This window comes from Dromaius novaehollandiae, chromosome 6 (assembly GCF_036370855.1).
Source record: "Dromaius novaehollandiae isolate bDroNov1 chromosome 6, bDroNov1.hap1, whole genome shotgun sequence".
In the NCBI taxonomy this organism is placed as follows: domain Eukaryota; kingdom Metazoa; phylum Chordata; class Aves; order Casuariiformes; family Dromaiidae; genus Dromaius; species Dromaius novaehollandiae.
Window position 1 is genome coordinate 9,362,087 of NC_088103.1, and position 15,514 is coordinate 9,377,600.

Here is a 15,514-nt window from a genome sequence, read left to right on the forward strand (position 1 = left end):
GACCTCTTGGCTGTGCTGCCCCCTGCTAGGGGAGATCTGTTGTCCCGCCATGGGGCCGAGCGACAGCAGCAGGGAGCAGAGAGAAGCGCTGCGGGGTGGAGGGGGGAATCAAGCCGTCCCGTAGCGGTGTCACCTCCTTGGGCCTCCGCGTTCAGATGGAGGGGGGAAAACCGGAGCAGCCTGGAAGATGGGAGCTCCTGAGGTCGCAGGGATGAGGAGGGGCCTGGCTCCCCTCGCACCGGGGGAAGAAGGGCCGAGGAATTTCCCCGGGGGGGGCGGGGAGCAGAGGCACCTTCATCCCTCCCAGCCCGAGGAGGAGGTGGTGAGAGCTCCTGGGGGGGGGGGAGCAGAGGCACCTTCATCCCTCCCAGCCCGAGGAGGAGGAGGTGAGAGCTCCTGGGGGGGGGTGGGGGGGTGCAGCCTGTCTCCTGCTCACCGCCGGCCTGAGCCCCCCGGGCAGCGGAGGAGCCCCGCGGGCACATCCCCTTCCTTAGGGCCCCGTGTTTATCTCTACGCGGAGGCGCCCGGCCGGGCACCCTCCGTCCTCTGCTCCGCGTCCTTCAGAGGACGCGGCGGCCGCTCCGCTCCTGGGACGCCGGGGGGGGGGGGGCCCTGCCGCCTGGGCCCCCAGCGACCCCCCCCCCCAGCACCGCGTGTCGCGACACCCCCCCGCCTGTCGCGACACCCCCTCCCCGCGGCGGGCGGCGGCGGCGCGCAGGTGCGGGGCGCGGCGGGAGCCCCGCCCCGGCCCGCCCGCCGGTGCCGCCCGGTGCCGCCCCGCGGCCGGCACTCGCCGCCGGCGCCTCCCCGTGCGCACCGCGCCGCGCCGCGCCGCTCCCCTCGGCGCTGCAGCAGCATGCGGGGCTCCGGCGGGCGCCGCGCCGCCCTGGCGCTGCTCGCCCTGCTCCTGCCCGCCGCCGCCGCCGGCACCGCCGCCGGCACCGCGGGCACCGGCAAGGCGGGCGAGAGCCCCGGCAATTTCATGGAGGACGAACAATGGCTCTCCTCCATCTCCCAGTACAGCGGCAAGATCAAGCACTGGAACCGCTTCCGAGACGTGAGTCCGCCGGGGGGGCGGGCTGCTCCGCCGCTGCGGATGCCGCAGCCGGGCCCCCCCTTCCCACCCTCCCTCCCTCTCTCCCCGCGTCCCACCGGCACCGCCCGGCCCGGCCCGGCCCCCGGGGCAGCGCCCGCCCGCCCGCGGCAGCACGTGCGGGGCGCGAGGCCGCCGCCGCCGCCCCCGGCACCGCCGCCATGCCGGGGCTCGACGCCGTGGCCCCGCCAAGGCCCGGCCGCGCGCCCTCGCCGCGGGGCGCGAAAGCCCCGCCGTGGGCAACACCATCACACGGGTCGCGGGGCTGGACGGTTTCCCGGCATCTTCCCCTCCTCGTGGCCTTGGAGGTCCCCAAAATGCCGCCGTGGCCCTGGGACCACCCATCCCCTAAACCCCCGGCTTTTACGCAGCCTTGAGAATGGCAGCAGCCCGCCTTCGGTTCCACATCTTAATTTCACGCTATCTGGGGCAAACGGGGATTTTTGCTGTCCCAGCTCGCACCTCGGGTGGGAGCGGCACGAGGCCGCGGCGGACGGCGGCATCGGAGGCCCAGCTGGGCGCACACCCACCCCGATGGCCCCCGCTCGCTCCTGCCTCCCTCTTCCCAGGGCCAAGTGCGGGCCTGGCATCACGGATACGGCGCAGCGCCGGGGGGCCGCGACCCTCCCGGTTAAACAAACCGATCGTGCCGCGGTAGATGGTGCTAACGGAGCCGGCAGCCCCAGGGCGAGGATGTGGGGAGGGGGGTGTTTCCCCCCCCACCCCGGTGCTCCCCGGCCGCGACGCAGCATGATGCAGGGATGCTCGGGCAGAGCATCCCCGTCCCCGGGGGCCTTTGCAGCCCTGCCGGCAGCGAGTGCTGATTGCCGAGCAAATCCCATGGATTTGCGGGATTTTTGCGCTGCGGCATGCCGCGCCGGGAGGGGGGGAGCTGTGTCACCGCGCGCGGTGCTTTTGTCCTCGGCGGGGGGCCGTGGCATGCCCCATGCCGCCGGGGGGGCCGCGCTCGGTGCCCACCGCGAGCCGCGCCGCCGGGGAGCGGCCGAGCACTGCAGTGCTGCTAATCGCGGCGCGGGAGCGCGGGCTGCTGACTGCGGTGGCAACCGCCGCCTTGGAGCCGCAAAAACCCCCCTCGCCCTCTGCCTTCCCGCGGGACCAGCCGCCAGTGCCGGTGCCCCGTGGGGGGGTCCCGTGGGGTGGCTCCCCCTCGGCTCCCCCCGGGCCGTGCCGCGACTCCTCGGCTTGTTCCCGGCGGCATCGCGGCTGCGGAGGAGCGTCGCCGGCGGCCGGGCCCGAGCGCTGTGTCTCACCGCCCTCTTTCTCCCTCTTTTTTTTGGGTCCGGACCCGGCCGGGCCTCTGCCGCCTGCGCAGGAGGTGGAGGTGAGTGTTGGAGCCGCCCCCCGGCCTCGGCCCACGCCGCGGCGGCCGGCACTCGCCCGCTTCTCCTCTCCTCCCCAGGACGACTACATCAAGAGCTGGGAGGACAACCAGCCCCTCGATGAGGGTAAGCGGCGGGGACGGGACGGGCATCGCCCCTGCCCGGGGCGGCCCGCGCGGCTCAGCCCCCGCCCGGTGCCCCCCCAGCCCTGGACACGACCAAGGACCCGTGCCAGAAGGTGAAATGCAGCCGGCACAAGGTGTGCGTCGCCCAGGGCTACCAGCGCGCCATGTGCATCAGCCGCAAGAAGCTGGAGCACAGGTAAGAGGGCGGCGGGCGGTGCCGGGGCCGCCGCCGCCGCAGCTCCCCGCCATCGCCGCACTCTCTCTCGCTCGCAGGATCAAGCCGCCCGGCCCGAAGGCGCGCGAGGGCCCCGAGAGCGCCTGCAAGCCCTGCCCCGGCGCCCCGCTGGCCGCCGTCTGCGGCTCCGACGGCCACACGTACAGCTCGGCGGTAAGGCCGGCGGTCAGGCCGCCCGCTCCCCGCGCCGGCTCCGGCACGGCGGGGCCCTGCCGACGCCTCCCTCCCTCCCTCCCGCAGTGCAAGCTGGAGCAGCAGGCGTGCCTGGCCAGCAAGCAGCTGGCGGTGAAGTGCGAGGGCCAGTGCCCCTGCGCCACCGAGCACGGCCCCACGGCCGCCGCCGCCGCCGCCGAGACCTGCACCGGGCAGGACCTGGCCGACCTGGGCGACCGCCTGCGCGACTGGTTCCAGCTGCTGCGGGAGAACGCCAAGCAGAACGGCTCCGGCGGCGCCGGTACGAGGCGCGGGGCCGAGGCGGGTCGCCCCACGCGGCATCTCGGGGGGGGGGTGCGACGGAGCCGTGGGGCGGCCGCGTCCCACGCGCCGCCTCCCCGCCCCGCAGCGCTGGACAAGAGCCTGGCGGCCGGCTGCAAGGACGCCGTCGGCTGGATGTTCGCCCGGCTGGACACGAGCGGCGACCTCTTCCTGGAGCAGGCCGAGCTGGCGGCCATCAACCTGGACAAGTACGAGGTGTGCATCCGCGCCTTCTTCAACTCCTGCGACACCCACAAGGACGGCCGCGTCTCCACCGCCGAGTGGTGCTTCTGCTTCTGGAGGGAAAGTGCGTAGCGCCGGGGGGACCCGGGGGGGGGGGCGCACAGCTGGGGCGCGCAGCTGGCGGATGCACAGCTGGCGGATGCACAGCTGGAGGATGCCCGCCCTGAGCGCGGCTTTTCTCGCTCTCACAGAGCCGCCCTGTCTCCGGGAGCTGGAGAAGATCCAGATCCAAGAAGCAGCCAAAAAAAAGCCTGGTGAGCCAGGGTGCGGGGCGGGGGGTGACCACCGCGGGGCCGGTTCCCCCAATTTGGCAGGGGCTTTCCCGTTGGGTAGCGTGTTTTGGGGTGCGGGGGGGAACCCGCGTGCTCGCCCGCAGGCATCTTCATCCCGAGCTGCGACGAGGACGGCTACTACCGCAAGCTGCAGTGTGAGCAGGGCGGCGGGGAGTGCTGGTGCGTGGACCCGCTGGGGCTGGAGCTGACGGGCACGCGGGGCCACGGCCGCCCCGACTGCGGTAAGCGTGCCCCACGGCCGGGGGGCGGCGGGGGGGGGGGTTGTCGGGGGGCCGGGCTGCGACCCTCCGCCCCTCGCTCCCGCAGAGGACGTGGTGGGGTTCTCGGGCGACTTCGGGAGCAGCGTGGGCTGGGAGGACGAGGAGGAGAAGGAGCCCGAGGAGGCCGGCGAGGAGGCCGAGGAAGAGGAGGGCGAAGCGGGCGAGGCGGACGACGGCGGCTACATCTGGTAGCGGCGGCGCGGGCAGCGTGGCGGGCGCCGGTGAGCCTGGGGGGGGCCGGGGCGGTGCACGGGGGGGCCACGCTGGGCCAGCAGCCCCTCCCTGCACCCCCTGCCCGGGCGGCTGCCACATCGAGCTTCGGGTAGAGCCTTGTAGGCCTAGTGCTACTGCGTCTTCTTAAAAAAAAATTAAATATATATATATATATACATACTAATAAAAGACCAAGGGAGAGGAGAGGCCCCCGCGCTGCCCCCCCGTGCTGTGCGTGCGCTGCTGCCCTCGCCCGGGGCGCTGTTGTGTAGCCGGCTGTGCAATAAACACCCCTTGCTGTGTCACCCCGCGCCGTGACCTTCCTCCCCGCCGCGGCCCCCAGACCCCCCCCCCCAGGTGCCCCAACCCGGGTACAGACTCCGACAAGGGTGAGGACCCCCACCCAGCCCCCCCGGACCCATATGGGGCCCAGCCCCAAAGGGGACCCTGAACCCAGGGCAAAATGCTGCAGGGCCCCAGCAGGAGCCGGACACCTGAGGCAGCTGCTGAAACCCCTTTATTGCAAACAGCTATTTGGGTTTCTTTTTGGGGGGGGGAAACCCCTTTCCAAAGGGATGCACGCCCAGGCACTGCTCCAGTGTGCTGCGCTCTCTTGCATGCCCTGCAAGCAGCGTTTGTGCCTCAAGGAACAGGGGAAAAAACAAACAAAAAAAACCACAAAGAAAAAAAAAAATCTCAATTTTCGAGGTGCCGCCGAGGCCCTGCGCCCGTGGGGGGGGGGTCACAGCTTGCTAAAGGGCACCCCCGGGGGGGCCCGCTGGAGCCGCCAGACGGCGCGTGCCCCCTCCGCAGCGGCCCCGTGCAGGGCGGCGAAGGCGGCGGGGTCGCCGGTGCGGCGGTAGCGGGCCAGGGCGGGCCGCAGCAGCGTGATGGGCACGCTGAAGTTGAGGTGCGGGTAGGTGGCTCCCACGCTGGTGTCCTTGGCGTTGCTGGCCACGATGCCTGCAAAGGGGGGGACACAGCTCAGGGGGGTGGCCGGGGGGGGGGGGTCTCCGCGTTTGGGCACCCGAAGCGGGCCGGGGGCTCACCGAGGAGGTGCCCGGTGCGGGTGGCGAAGAGGGGCGCGCCGCTGGCGCCGGCCTGCACGGCGCAGGTGGTCTGCAGCATCACGGGCCGGCCGGCCACGGCGACGACGGCCGAGAGCACGCCGGCCGTCACCGAGGGCCCGCAGGCGCCGCCGAGGCCGCCGAAGCTCAGCACGCTCACGGCCTCCCCGGGGCGGAAGCGGGCGGCCAGGCGCGGCGGGGCCAGGCCCGGCAAGCTCCGCTCCAGCTCCACCACGGCCACGTCGAAGGGCGACTCCTCGGCGCTGGCGAACACCACGCGCCCCGCCAGCGCGGCGCCCCTGCGGACGACACGGCGTGGGCTCGCGCGGGCCCCGGCGCGGCGGAGGGCGGCTGCGCGGCCCTGGCGGCACTCACCCTGCGGCCGCGGCGCGGACGGTGACGCGGGCGCCGGGCTGCAGCACGTGGCGGCACGTGAGCAGCAGCCGGGGCCCCAGCAGGGCGCCCGAGCCCCACGCGGAGCCGCACTGCACCAGGGCCGCGTGCCGCAGCAGCGCCGGCATCAGCCCGGCCGCCTCCTCCTCGTCCTCGTCCTCGTCCGGCGGCGGCAGCGGCGGCGGGACGGCCCCGGCCTGCTCCAAGATGGCGGCGGCGCTGCTCAAGATGGCGTCGAGGGAGCAGACCAGCGCCAGGCCCAGGCACTCGCGGCCCTTCCAGCAGAGCGGCGCCGCCACGACGCCCACCAGCCGCGCCTCCGCCGCCGCGAACACGCCGCCGCCCTCAGTGCCGGGCAGGCAGCGGGCGTCCGTGAGCAGCAGGGCGTTGCGGGGCCCCGCCGCGTTGCTCAGCACGCCGGCGCTCAGCGTGTTGAGGAAGAGGTCGGGGCAGAGCGCGCCGAAGGGCGAGCCGCAGGCCACCAGCGCCTGCCCCTTGCGCAGCGCCGCCGCCGCCCCGCGCGCCGTCCACCCGCCGCCGCCGCCGCCGTCCAGCCCCGGCGCCCGCAGCAGGCCGAACCAGCCCAGCGCCCGCGGCTCGGCCGCTGGCTCGCCGCCGAAGCGCCACGGCTCGGCCCCGGCCGCCGCCCCCGCCAGCGCCTCGGCGAAGGCGGCGCAGGGCACCAGTGCCAGCAGCCGGGCCTCGTGCCGCCGCGGCCGCCCGCCCGGCCCCGCCGGCCGCAGCACCCGCACCCGCAGGCCGGGCCGCAGGGCGCCGGGCGGCAGCGCCTCGCGCCGCGCCCAGGCCGCCGGGCCGTCCCGCAGCAGGGCGGCGAAGACGGCGCCGTGGCACAGCACCACGGCCGGGTCCCAGCTCAGCACCACGCCGCTGCAGCTCCAGGGCCCCGCCGCCTCCGCCGGGCCCCGCACGCTGACCGCGCAGCCGCTCCGCTCCGCCGCATGGCAGCGGCTACCGCGGGCCGGCATGCGGAGCGGGCCCGGCTGTGCGCGGCCTCCCGGCGCTGCGGTGCGGTGCGGTGCAAGGCCTCTGCTGCGGTGCAAGGCCCGGCGGCGCGGTGCAATGCCAGGCGGTGCGAGCCCCGGCGGTGCGGTGCGGTGCGGTGCGGTGCGGTGCGGTGCGGTGCTGCGCGGTGCGGTGCGGTGCTGCGCGAGCCCCGGCGGTGCAAAGGCCGCCGCGCGCCCCCGGCCCCTCCCCGCGCGCCCCGGCCCCGCCCCGCGTGGGCGGCGCTGCGCCCATTGGCGGAGGCGGGGGCGGGGCGCGGCCCGCGGGGCGCGCGCTGACGTGGCGCGGGCGGGGCGGGGCGGCGCGCGCGGGCGCGCGCGGGCGGCCGCGCACCCGCTCGCAAAGGGCTGCAGAGCTTCGCAGCTTTACTGCAGCGAGCAGCTCCTCGGCAATGCCCCTATCGTCCGACCACCCCTTATTAATTAATTAATCAATCAATTAATTAATTAATTATATTGGAGCAGAAGGGCACATTAAAGCTGCCCCTTCTCTAGCAAAAGACACGATTTCCTAAAGGGCATCCTGCAAAGGCAGTAAAACTCCAGGAACAGCGTTTTTAAATATTGCAAGTGCAAGAAAATGACAAGATGCTTTTTGCAGGTGAGCGGCTGGAGCCTGCGTTGACAGGAGCTAGCTGCATCCTGCCATCGTCACCCGCGGTAAATTGGAGCCGGGATTTAAGCTGTCCCCACGGGGAGAACAGGATCACTTTTTTTGTTCAGGCGCTGCTGGGCTTCGCGAGCGAGAAGCTCACAGCGAGCCCCAGGGACTCGGGGCCCAGCACGCCGGGCTGCTGGACCCCCGCACGCAGGAGGAGAACAGCCCCGAGGCAAGCGCGTTTCCCACCCCGAAAGCAGCTACGTTGCTCTCAAGTCTCCTCTTCAGCTGCCACATCGGCTTCTGCCGTCAGCCAAGAGCTCTGCTGTTCCCCGTGTACGTGCACTTCAGGCGTTCGCTGCTATCAGTAAGGATAGAGGCTGCCTACGGCATAAACGCAGCAAGATGCCACAGCGAGTTTGTTTTCCTTTTCCCTTGCCTTTAGGCTTTTTTCCCCACAGACCTCCCTCTTCCCCAGCGACAGATGTGCCAAACAACTTCACCCAAACTGCCGAGCAGCGGTTCGGCGAAAGCCCGTTTACACTGAGGATCACCACCCCTTTGGAGGAGAAAGACATGTCTTTATTTAACCGAAAATGAGTGCTAGACAGTAATGAAACTTCAGACAAAAATCTGTCGCGTATAAAAGAAACTGGTTTAGTCTACATTAATAACCATATGATATGCAAATGTCAAACACTTCCATGCTACAACAACCGAAAACAGCTTCACCGTTTCTTACTGTCACAGCAAAGCGGAGCCCTGCAGTAAGAAGACCCCACCGTCCCGACCGACAGCCCGGCGAGCCCGGCCCGCTGCTGCAGGGAAACCGAAGGATGCTCTCGCGTGGCCTGGCCCCCGGGCTCGCCGCTCGAGGGGGCCGCAGCTGGTAACCACCGTCAGACCCCGAAAACCGCGAGGCGGCAGCAAACAGCTGTGCTCGCGGGTGCTCTCTTCCAGCTAAAGTCCCCTGTGAAGTAAAGAAGCTTGATTGCACGAGTCAGTCCCAACAGCACCCTCCTCGTGATCAGCCAGTGCGACACAGCACAACCATCCTACAGATCAGTTAAGCCCAAATCTATATTTATTGAGGACTTCTAATATCATGATACTTTGTTCAGTAATTTGCGAAATATCTAAATACCGTTAAATATATTTTTAAAAAACCCTAAACAGACTCTGGACTAAACAAGATGAATGTTAAACTAAAAAGTTAGAAGGGACGCTGTTTACAGTAACACTTTCTTTAAAAAATATAATTGCTTTCTTTTTTTCTCTTTTTTTTTTTCTTAAAGTCAATTAACCACAGTGGTGAGACGTGCTCTCTTTTTCAGCTGTTACAGTGCAGTGTGCAGAGTTTTGCTTCCCAGATCACACCAGCCCCATTGTAACCGAAAGCCCCGGTTTCCATAGGAAACCGCGGCAACTGAAAGGGACAACTTGCACCCCTGTGCAGAGCTGTGCTGTCTCCCAGTCATGTGGAAAAGAGTTGTGTCACCACTGTGCAATGGAGTAGTTGAAAACCAGGAGTCTCTTGGTCAATGCCAGTATGTGGTTGGAAAGCCTTCCATGTTCTAATAGAAAAGTCCATAGAAGCTGCGAACAGGATCAGTCCAGAGGAGTAAAACTCGACGTCTGTCCCAGTATCAGTCAATATACTGCGATAGCCAACGAAAGCCTTCGCCATAGCCTTGCCTCTTCAGCACGCTGCACATGAACACCTCCATGGGACGCGTGTTCAGGTCTTTCAGTGGCACGTTTCCCTAGGAAAAGCCAAAGAGAAATCAGGATGGCAACAAACCAGGCGCCGGGGCCAGGCCTGCGCAAACCGAGACCCTCTGGCTGCGCTCAAGTAAGCGGCAGCCGAGTCACGACCTAGGGAAACCCCTCTTAGCCCAGGGTATCTCCTCTTCCAGCTTTACACAGACCCTTTAGTAAGACTGTGGTATGCTGAGCTCTGTAAGGTATCAGAGCAGCTGCCGAGATGACTTTCAGAGCAAGCAGAACGCTGATATCTAGTGGCTTGGGAGAACGAGCATTAGGAGCACTTAAGTGAACCATTTTCAAGGCACATAATTTGATGTAGTAAGTGCAGAAACCAGCATCTGCAATATTTACAGTGACACACGAGAAGCAGTTTTCAAGGGCGTGGATACGCTAGCGTCAAGAGTAGCGATGCAGTGTTTTACTACTGCTATCCAGCATTTCCAATCAATTCTTTTTAAACATTGAGAAAATGATTAGACAGTTAACTGGGCAAAAATGCAGAATAACGAGAGCAGGAGAACCAGGCGACGTGTTAAAATACCAGCTTGACATCTATCCAATTTCCTAATCATTGCAGAGCTATTGCTCCTTTGTGCAATTCTGGCGGTTTTGAAACTTGCCCCAGGGTGTTGTTGTTATTAAAGAGTCAGCTTGGTCAATATTTTGGACAAACTCACAGTAATGCATCAAGTAGTTTCTGGACGGAACCTCAATTCTGCAATTAAACGCGAAAGCTCTCCATTACTTTCCGAAGATCGCGTGCTTCCTACCTTCCCTGTGGTCTGTCCGTAAAGCCCAAAGATCTCCCGCAGCTTCTCCTCACTGATGGCCTCTGGTCTGTCAATTTTGTTACCCAAGATAAGGATTGGCACGTTGGATATTGTTTCATCTGTCATTAGCGCCTGCGTGCGAGACAGACGAGTTAGGCAGAAGCAAAACAAACATCCATCATTTGAAGAAACTTTGTGTTTCGTTCTTTAAGCTCTGTGAAAAACAAGGCTTATCTTTTGGTAATACACCCCCTAGAAGAGGAAACTTTCCACAAAAGACTTTTAGAAGCTGCTGCTAAGTGCACAGGCTATTGGAAAACTCTTCAAAGATGGCTCAAGAGCCTACGGTGGATGCACAGGAAGGACACCTAGGCTTCTCCAAGTCTTTGGAAATATATGCATAGGTCTACACTGATCCTGTCACAGCATAAAAGTAATATGCAAATTCCTATAAATCCACACTTTGGACACTGCATCGCTTGCACAAAGGGTGCATTGAAAGTGCAGGTCTGAAGCAGGAGACTCTCTCAGAACCGCCTGCTCCAGCCCCAGCAACGGGAGTATTAACTTTAGCTGTTCAAAGGTGTTGGTGGAGGGGAGGAAGGAAAAGGGAAGTTTACATTAAGCTCAACTTTGGATTCCATAAGACGCGAGTGATCCGCACAGTCCACCAGGAAGACAATCCCATTAATTGCCGGCAGGTAGTTCTTCCAGACCCGGCGAGCTGGAACACAGAAGCGATAAACACCACCCTGTAAAAACGCTACTTGAAGGAGCAGGAAAATTACGCCCAGAATCAGTAGCCACAGTTTTTGTCATGATTTCCTCAAGACAACAGAAGACCTTCTAGTGAAGGGACAGAGGCTAGGAAACCATGGAGTTCAGAGGGCCGGTTATGCTCCCTTTGCTTTCACAAGTAACCACATCTATCACTTGCTTATAAATCCTCGTTTGTCCATGAGCCAGCCACATGCCCAAGTACACACTTAGCTCGTCTATGTAATGCTTACAGCGTTGTTTTTTCCCATTCTAGCTCTTACAGCTCTTACACTGGCACAATCCTGTCTGTCAGTCTTCTGCTTAGTTTGCTGGGTAAAGGCAATACACAAAAAGATGACGCCGTGTTCGTGTCCCCGAACCAACAACTGTGTGAGATCTACCTGGAAGATTTCAGTCAGCTTTGCAGGAGCCAAGGGAACACCTGGCAACCATGGATGCCTTTTTAGCCAGGTGTGACCGCTCCACAACCTCTCACACACCGAGTGCTGGTGAAGGGGGGAATTGTGCTATTCTCCCGAAAAATCAGTGTGTGCAAGGCCACAAGATTGGTCTGTTCCAGTAACACCAGAGAGCGCTCCCTGGGCAGCTGGACAAACTAATCGCGTCAGCGCGTCGGCAACCTTGGAAGCGCTTTTATCAAAACAAGTTGTTTTTGTGAGGAGAAAGGTACGAGCTTTGCGAGCCCATGCCAACTACCAGACCAGCCAGGAAGTGTATACATGGCTCAGCCCAATGTTTGCATATTTAAAGATTAAAAAAAACTTCTTGAGGATTTGAAGAGCGCGATGGATCTGAGCTGGCCTTATTCCACGTATCTCTTCCCAGCAGCTGGGGACACCTCATGTTGCAACAGTGAGTACACAGAGACTCCTAACATATCAAAAAATATTTGTCAGTGGTACCTTAAATTAGTATACTAGTATAATCAATCAAATTACAGCTGGGATTAAATAAAGCCTTTGCTCTTTTTCTGCGCACCATGTTCTGAGAGTATTCCTGGCAAAGAACCCGGACAGCTCAGTGGGAGCTGACACCAGGACGTCTGAAAACAAGCGGCACTAGAAAGCTTTTCATCCGCACGACTCACATTTTGAGGATGACCAGTTTAAGGACTAGGGTACTGGATTCAAGTGCAAGTACTACAGTGCACGTAACAGGCTCAGAAGACCCTGGGCAAAAGCCAAGTCATTCAGACCTGACGCTCCCTATATTTGTGTGCGTTACAACAAAAAAAGGTAGAACAAACTTTTCTCAGAACTTCCAGAAAGTCTCAAAATGAAAATTCAGCAATTATTCAAAAGAATAAGCCTTCTACATTCAAGTCTTCTATGGCTAAAAATATTCCAGGCAGCACAGCATCAACTGACAGCAATTTTTTTCCAGATTGCCAGAAATAAGTATAAACATTTAACTGCTAAAACAATTGGTATCCTAGAGCCAGAAGGTTATTTCCACGTGTAACTCCATAAACCATTTCAGGCAACAGAAATTACGTATTGCTAGCTGTCTCCAGTAGATTTTGCTTAAAGTGGCTTGAGAACATCATGGAAATCAGAAGATTGACCTCATTCAGTGTCTCCCATTCAGCAAGTTCACTTTTACCTTGTTCATGTCCACCCAGATCAAAAGTTGTAAAAGTCATTCCAGCAATCGTCAGCTCCTCTGATGCTAAAAAACAGAAACACAGGCTGCATTCCAGAAAAATAAAGATGCTATCATGGCCAGAATTTCTTGGTGTGTGTATATATATATATACACACATATGTATATATATGTATATAAAAACATCAGACATGCCTTATATAAGATATCCCTACACTATAGAATTCAGCCACTGGAATGGAGTGGGAGAAAATAACTTCTCCTACCTCCTCGCTCAAGCACATGCTTATTAATCCGCAGTTATTACATTTTTCATTAGAAACAGGCTCCCTCCGCGAAAGGGGTAAGTTCATCGTAATTGAGCCACGTTAGTTCTGGGGCTCTCAGTTTCACATTCGAGAGGAAGGTGCAAATTTACTTCAGCTCAGGAAACCAACATGTGAAAGGTAACTGCATCCTCAAAGCCAGTTTTAAGGCTGTTGAAGTCTGGCTCCGCAGCATAAAGCTATCATTAAGGCATCTTTCAGCACCACACTCGGAGACGTGACTCAGTAATTAAAGAGAAAACCCACGCGAGGCGCTCTGGGCTCAGTCGCGGGAAGGCTTACTTGGATGTAGCGTAGGGACATGCTGACCCAGCCTGTCATCTTTGAGCATGTGCAGAAGAGTGGTTTTGCCTGCATTATCCAAGCCCAGGAACACAAGTTTTCCAGACTTTTTGTACAAACCTGGAAGGCAAAGAAAAAAATCCAGCAGGCCTATCTTCGCACGCAGGCAGAAACGCTTCGATACTTGCTGCTGTTTAGATATGAATCCCTCTCCCCAAACAATACTGTCATCTATTTATATACAGTATTTCTAGCATAGACAGAGAACACCACAGGGGAAAAAAGACCCAAACAACAACAACAGAACACGTCCTGGCTTTTACCAAGGCAATGCAAGATAATACCTACAACAACTGACGTTTTCTAAACTCATGTCTTCAAATAACGTATTCTTTTCTCCAAAAACATTTTACATCTATGGAAAAACATCAGACTGAGATGTTAAATTGCCCCCATGTTTGGTACACCCTGTCAGAAGAGCATGCAGGAAAATATTCTTTGCATGCAATGGATTACAGATCAATCTGTCACCCAGAAGGAGTATGTAAATGTGAAAACAGAATAAACTCAGAGGAGATAGCACAGTAAGCAAGTTTACTGGAGAAAAAGTGCAAAGCATGAAACAATACATCATATTCCTTAAATAAACAGTGATTTTTTTCCAGCTCTAGGTATGCATCCGCCCTAAGCAAATTCCATCATGTTTCCAACAGGACTTTTTCAAGAGAAAAAAAAAATAATTTCCTAAAAACTGTGAGAAGAGTCTTTCATATGCAGACAACGATTAATAAAGCCACTTGAGTGACCGTTTCACTACTACTAAAAGAAAAGGCTGGATTTGGATATCAGGAGCAAAGTAATGGCATCAAACTCCAGCGGTCATTATACAGAGGAGACACTCGGGGTACCACGACGTGCCTGCAGCAAGGGAGACCTCACCAAAGCCACCACCTGGGGCACCTGCACGAGGACGGGACGCCGCCATCACCACGCCTCCTCCCTTGCATCCCAAGAAGCACCCGAAACAGAGGACACCGAGTCCTCCAGCAAGGACCGCGGCCAGATTTAAGGCTTTGGCAGGAGGAGCTCTGCTACAGACTCGCCATCATCTACGCCTCAGGAAGTGACTGCTCGCAACGTGGTAAAACAGGCAGCCAAAACACACGGGCCTCCCTCGCCTGGGCAGCGGCGCCTTAGCCAGCGGCCAGCACGGTCTCCCCTGCGTGCTGGCGAGCTGGCTGGCCTGGCAACGGGAGCGGCAGCTGGAGGAGAAGCGAGCTAGCCGGCCGCAGCAGCCGGAAGCAAGCGTGAGCTCTGGTGGGGCTGGTTGGCTCTGATACCAGGAGGAGGACGGGAATCCACACCGGTTCCCTCCCTGCCTAAGCAGCAGATCTGCCCCCGGCAAGTCACTCGCAACGGGATCCACGGAGGTCCTCGGGCATCCCGCAGGTGCTCCGTGTTCCCGGGCCGTCCGCGAAGGCTCCTCCTCGCCCTCCAGGAGTCCCAGGCTTGCACATCCTGGGGTCTGCGTACGTAAGAGCGCCGCCAGCGCAGACAGAGCGCTGGTAGCTCTGTGGCCCTCACTCCTGTAGGCAGCTGTCTAACCACATTATTGCTCTGCCCCGTTCTCCTAAGCCTCATCTTCCTTCGCTGGGCCGTAAAGCAGACAGACGGCCGCCCAGCCAGGACCGAGAGGCCCTACCCTTCGTGTCTGCGGTGAAGACGACGACTGAGTTATATCAGATTACTGCACAAACCATCTGGCAGCACACTGTGCACCTCCATATAGGAATTAACATTCTAGTAAGTCAGAAGTTTTCCTGTTACTGTATTTTTTTATCCCGAAATGGATGCTGCTGGAGACAGGGTATTGGACTAAACGGGCCTTTGGCATCAGCCCAGCTGCGCTCACGGCTTCTATACGCTGCCAGGAAAACTCCAGCGGGGGCCAACCGACCTGAAGATGTCCTAAAAGTTTCTCTTACCGGAGCGGGGAAAAGGAAAAAGGTTTATTGAGCCGCAGCTTTCCAACCGGACTTTGTGCTAGTCTGGTCTGAGCAGTCGCACGCTCCAAACCAGACCCACCCGCCGCTGCCTCTCAGGGCACAGCAGCAGCGGGCACAGGCCACGGCAGCTGGGAGGTGGGGCGGCTGCGAGGCCTGAGCGGGGCTTTCCAGGAGTTAAGGCCGCTGCTGGGGGGTGAGGGGGGCATTACCTAGGAACTGCAGCACGCTGCTGAAGCCGTTGTAGAGCCACTCGAAAATGAACGACATCGCTGAAGATCACTCGCCTGCGGGGACACAACCGGGAAGCGCCGCTAAGGCCGGCCCGAAGCGCCACCGGCGCGGGGGCTGATGCGGGGCCGCCGCCGCCCTCGCCCGGCCCCGCTGCCCGCGGAGCCGCCCCCGCCGGGCCCCGGCCCCGGCCCGGCCCCCACGCGCTGCCCGCGGCGCCCCCGGCCCCCCCGGCCCGGCGCCCCTCACCTCCGGCCGCGGCCCCAGCGACTCCCCTGCCTCGGCAGCCGCCAGCTCCCCGCCGGAAATGCGTCGCCCCACGCGCCCCGCCCCTTCCGGCCGCGCCGGCGCCGCGCTGGCTCCCACGTCGGCCGTGCGCGTGGCGTCACCGCCGCGG

At 61.4% G+C, this 15,514-nt stretch overlaps 3 protein-coding genes across 5 annotated transcripts; 1 reads left to right on the top strand and 2 right to left on the bottom strand.

Annotated features, from left to right (window-relative positions):
* Nucleotides 1–755: 755 nt before the first annotated feature.
* On the top strand, nucleotides 756–4,581 carry SPOCK2 (SPARC (osteonectin), cwcv and kazal like domains proteoglycan 2). 3 transcript variants are annotated; one of them, XM_064513611.1, is made up of 10 exons: nucleotides 764–1,057; nucleotides 2,427–2,435; nucleotides 2,514–2,559; nucleotides 2,640–2,754; nucleotides 2,832–2,946; nucleotides 3,034–3,247; nucleotides 3,356–3,574; nucleotides 3,702–3,764; nucleotides 3,887–4,024; nucleotides 4,110–4,581. In XM_064513611.1, exons 1-10 carry the CDS (start codon nucleotides 857–859, stop codon nucleotides 4,253–4,255), a joined length of 1,266 nt encoding a protein of 421 aa, XP_064369681.1. In that variant the 5' UTR covers nucleotides 764–856; the 3' UTR covers nucleotides 4,256–4,581. The 3 variants fall into 3 exon arrangements, 2 of the variants coding, with proteins under 2 accessions (XP_064369681.1, XP_025960585.2); XM_026104800.2 differs by lacking the exon at nucleotides 764–1,057 and having other exon boundaries at nucleotides 2,025–2,435; XR_010389639.1 differs by lacking the exons at nucleotides 3,034–3,247; nucleotides 3,356–3,574; nucleotides 3,702–3,764; nucleotides 3,887–4,024; nucleotides 4,110–4,581 and having other exon boundaries at nucleotides 756–2,435; nucleotides 2,832–2,856.
* A 194-nt stretch (nucleotides 4,582–4,775) lies between these two features.
* Nucleotides 4,776–6,963, bottom strand: TYSND1 (trypsin like peroxisomal matrix peptidase 1). The gene is made up of 3 exons (XM_064513612.1): nucleotides 5,719–6,963; nucleotides 5,326–5,642; nucleotides 4,776–5,239 (listed from the first exon to the last, which is right to left on the bottom strand). The coding sequence occupies exons 1-3, from the start codon at nucleotides 6,720–6,722 to the stop codon at nucleotides 5,019–5,021; spliced, it is 1,542 nt and encodes a 513-aa protein (XP_064369682.1). The 5' UTR covers nucleotides 6,723–6,963; the 3' UTR covers nucleotides 4,776–5,018.
* Nucleotides 6,964–7,992: 1,029 nt separating this feature from the next.
* On the bottom strand, nucleotides 7,993–15,473 carry SAR1A (secretion associated Ras related GTPase 1A). Its single transcript, XM_064513613.1, has 7 exons — nucleotides 15,367–15,473; nucleotides 15,099–15,173; nucleotides 12,884–13,003; nucleotides 12,276–12,341; nucleotides 10,514–10,617; nucleotides 9,894–10,025; nucleotides 7,993–9,119 (listed from the first exon to the last, which is right to left on the bottom strand). Exons 2-7 carry the CDS (start codon nucleotides 15,154–15,156, stop codon nucleotides 9,003–9,005), a joined length of 597 nt encoding a protein of 198 aa, XP_064369683.1. The 5' UTR covers nucleotides 15,157–15,173; nucleotides 15,367–15,473; the 3' UTR covers nucleotides 7,993–9,002.
* Nucleotides 15,474–15,514: the final 41 nt, after the last annotated feature.

What these genes read in the sequence shown, in the direction of transcription:
- TYSND1 (XM_064513612.1), bottom strand. Translation starts at nt 6,722, where the DNA reads ATGCCGGCCCGCGGTAGCCGCTGCCATGCGGCGGAGCGGAGCGGCTGC. An exon ending in GTCCGCGCCGCGGCCGCAGG is followed by an intron (nt 5,643 to 5,718) that starts GTGAGTGCCGCC and finishes TGTCGTCCGCAG; the next exon opens with GGGCGCCGCGCTGGCGGGGC. An exon ending in CCGCACCGGGCACCTCCTCG is followed by an intron (nt 5,240 to 5,325) that starts GTGAGCCCCCGG and finishes CCCCCTTTGCAG; the next exon opens with GCATCGTGGCCAGCAACGCC.
- SPOCK2 (XM_026104800.2), top strand. Translation starts at nt 2,040, where the DNA reads ATGCCGCCGGGGGGGCCGCGCTCGGTGCCCACCGCGAGCCGCGCCGCC. An exon ending in CGCCTGCGCAGGAGGTGGAG is followed by an intron (nt 2,436 to 2,513) that starts GTGAGTGTTGGA and finishes TCTCCTCCCCAG; the next exon opens with GACGACTACATCAAGAGCTG. An exon ending in GCCACACGTACAGCTCGGCG is followed by an intron (nt 2,947 to 3,033) that starts GTAAGGCCGGCG and finishes TCCCTCCCGCAG; the next exon opens with TGCAAGCTGGAGCAGCAGGC.
- SAR1A (XM_064513613.1), bottom strand. Translation starts at nt 15,156, where the DNA reads ATGTCGTTCATTTTCGAGTGGCTCTACAACGGCTTCAGCAGCGTGCTG. An exon ending in CAGCGTGCTGCAGTTCCTAG is followed by an intron (nt 13,004 to 15,098) that starts GTAATGCCCCCC and finishes TTTGCCTTCCAG; the next exon opens with GTTTGTACAAAAAGTCTGGA. An exon ending in AATCCAAAGTTGAGCTTAAT is followed by an intron (nt 10,026 to 10,513) that starts GTAAACTTCCCT and finishes TCTCGCACGCAG; the next exon opens with GCGCTAATGACAGATGAAAC.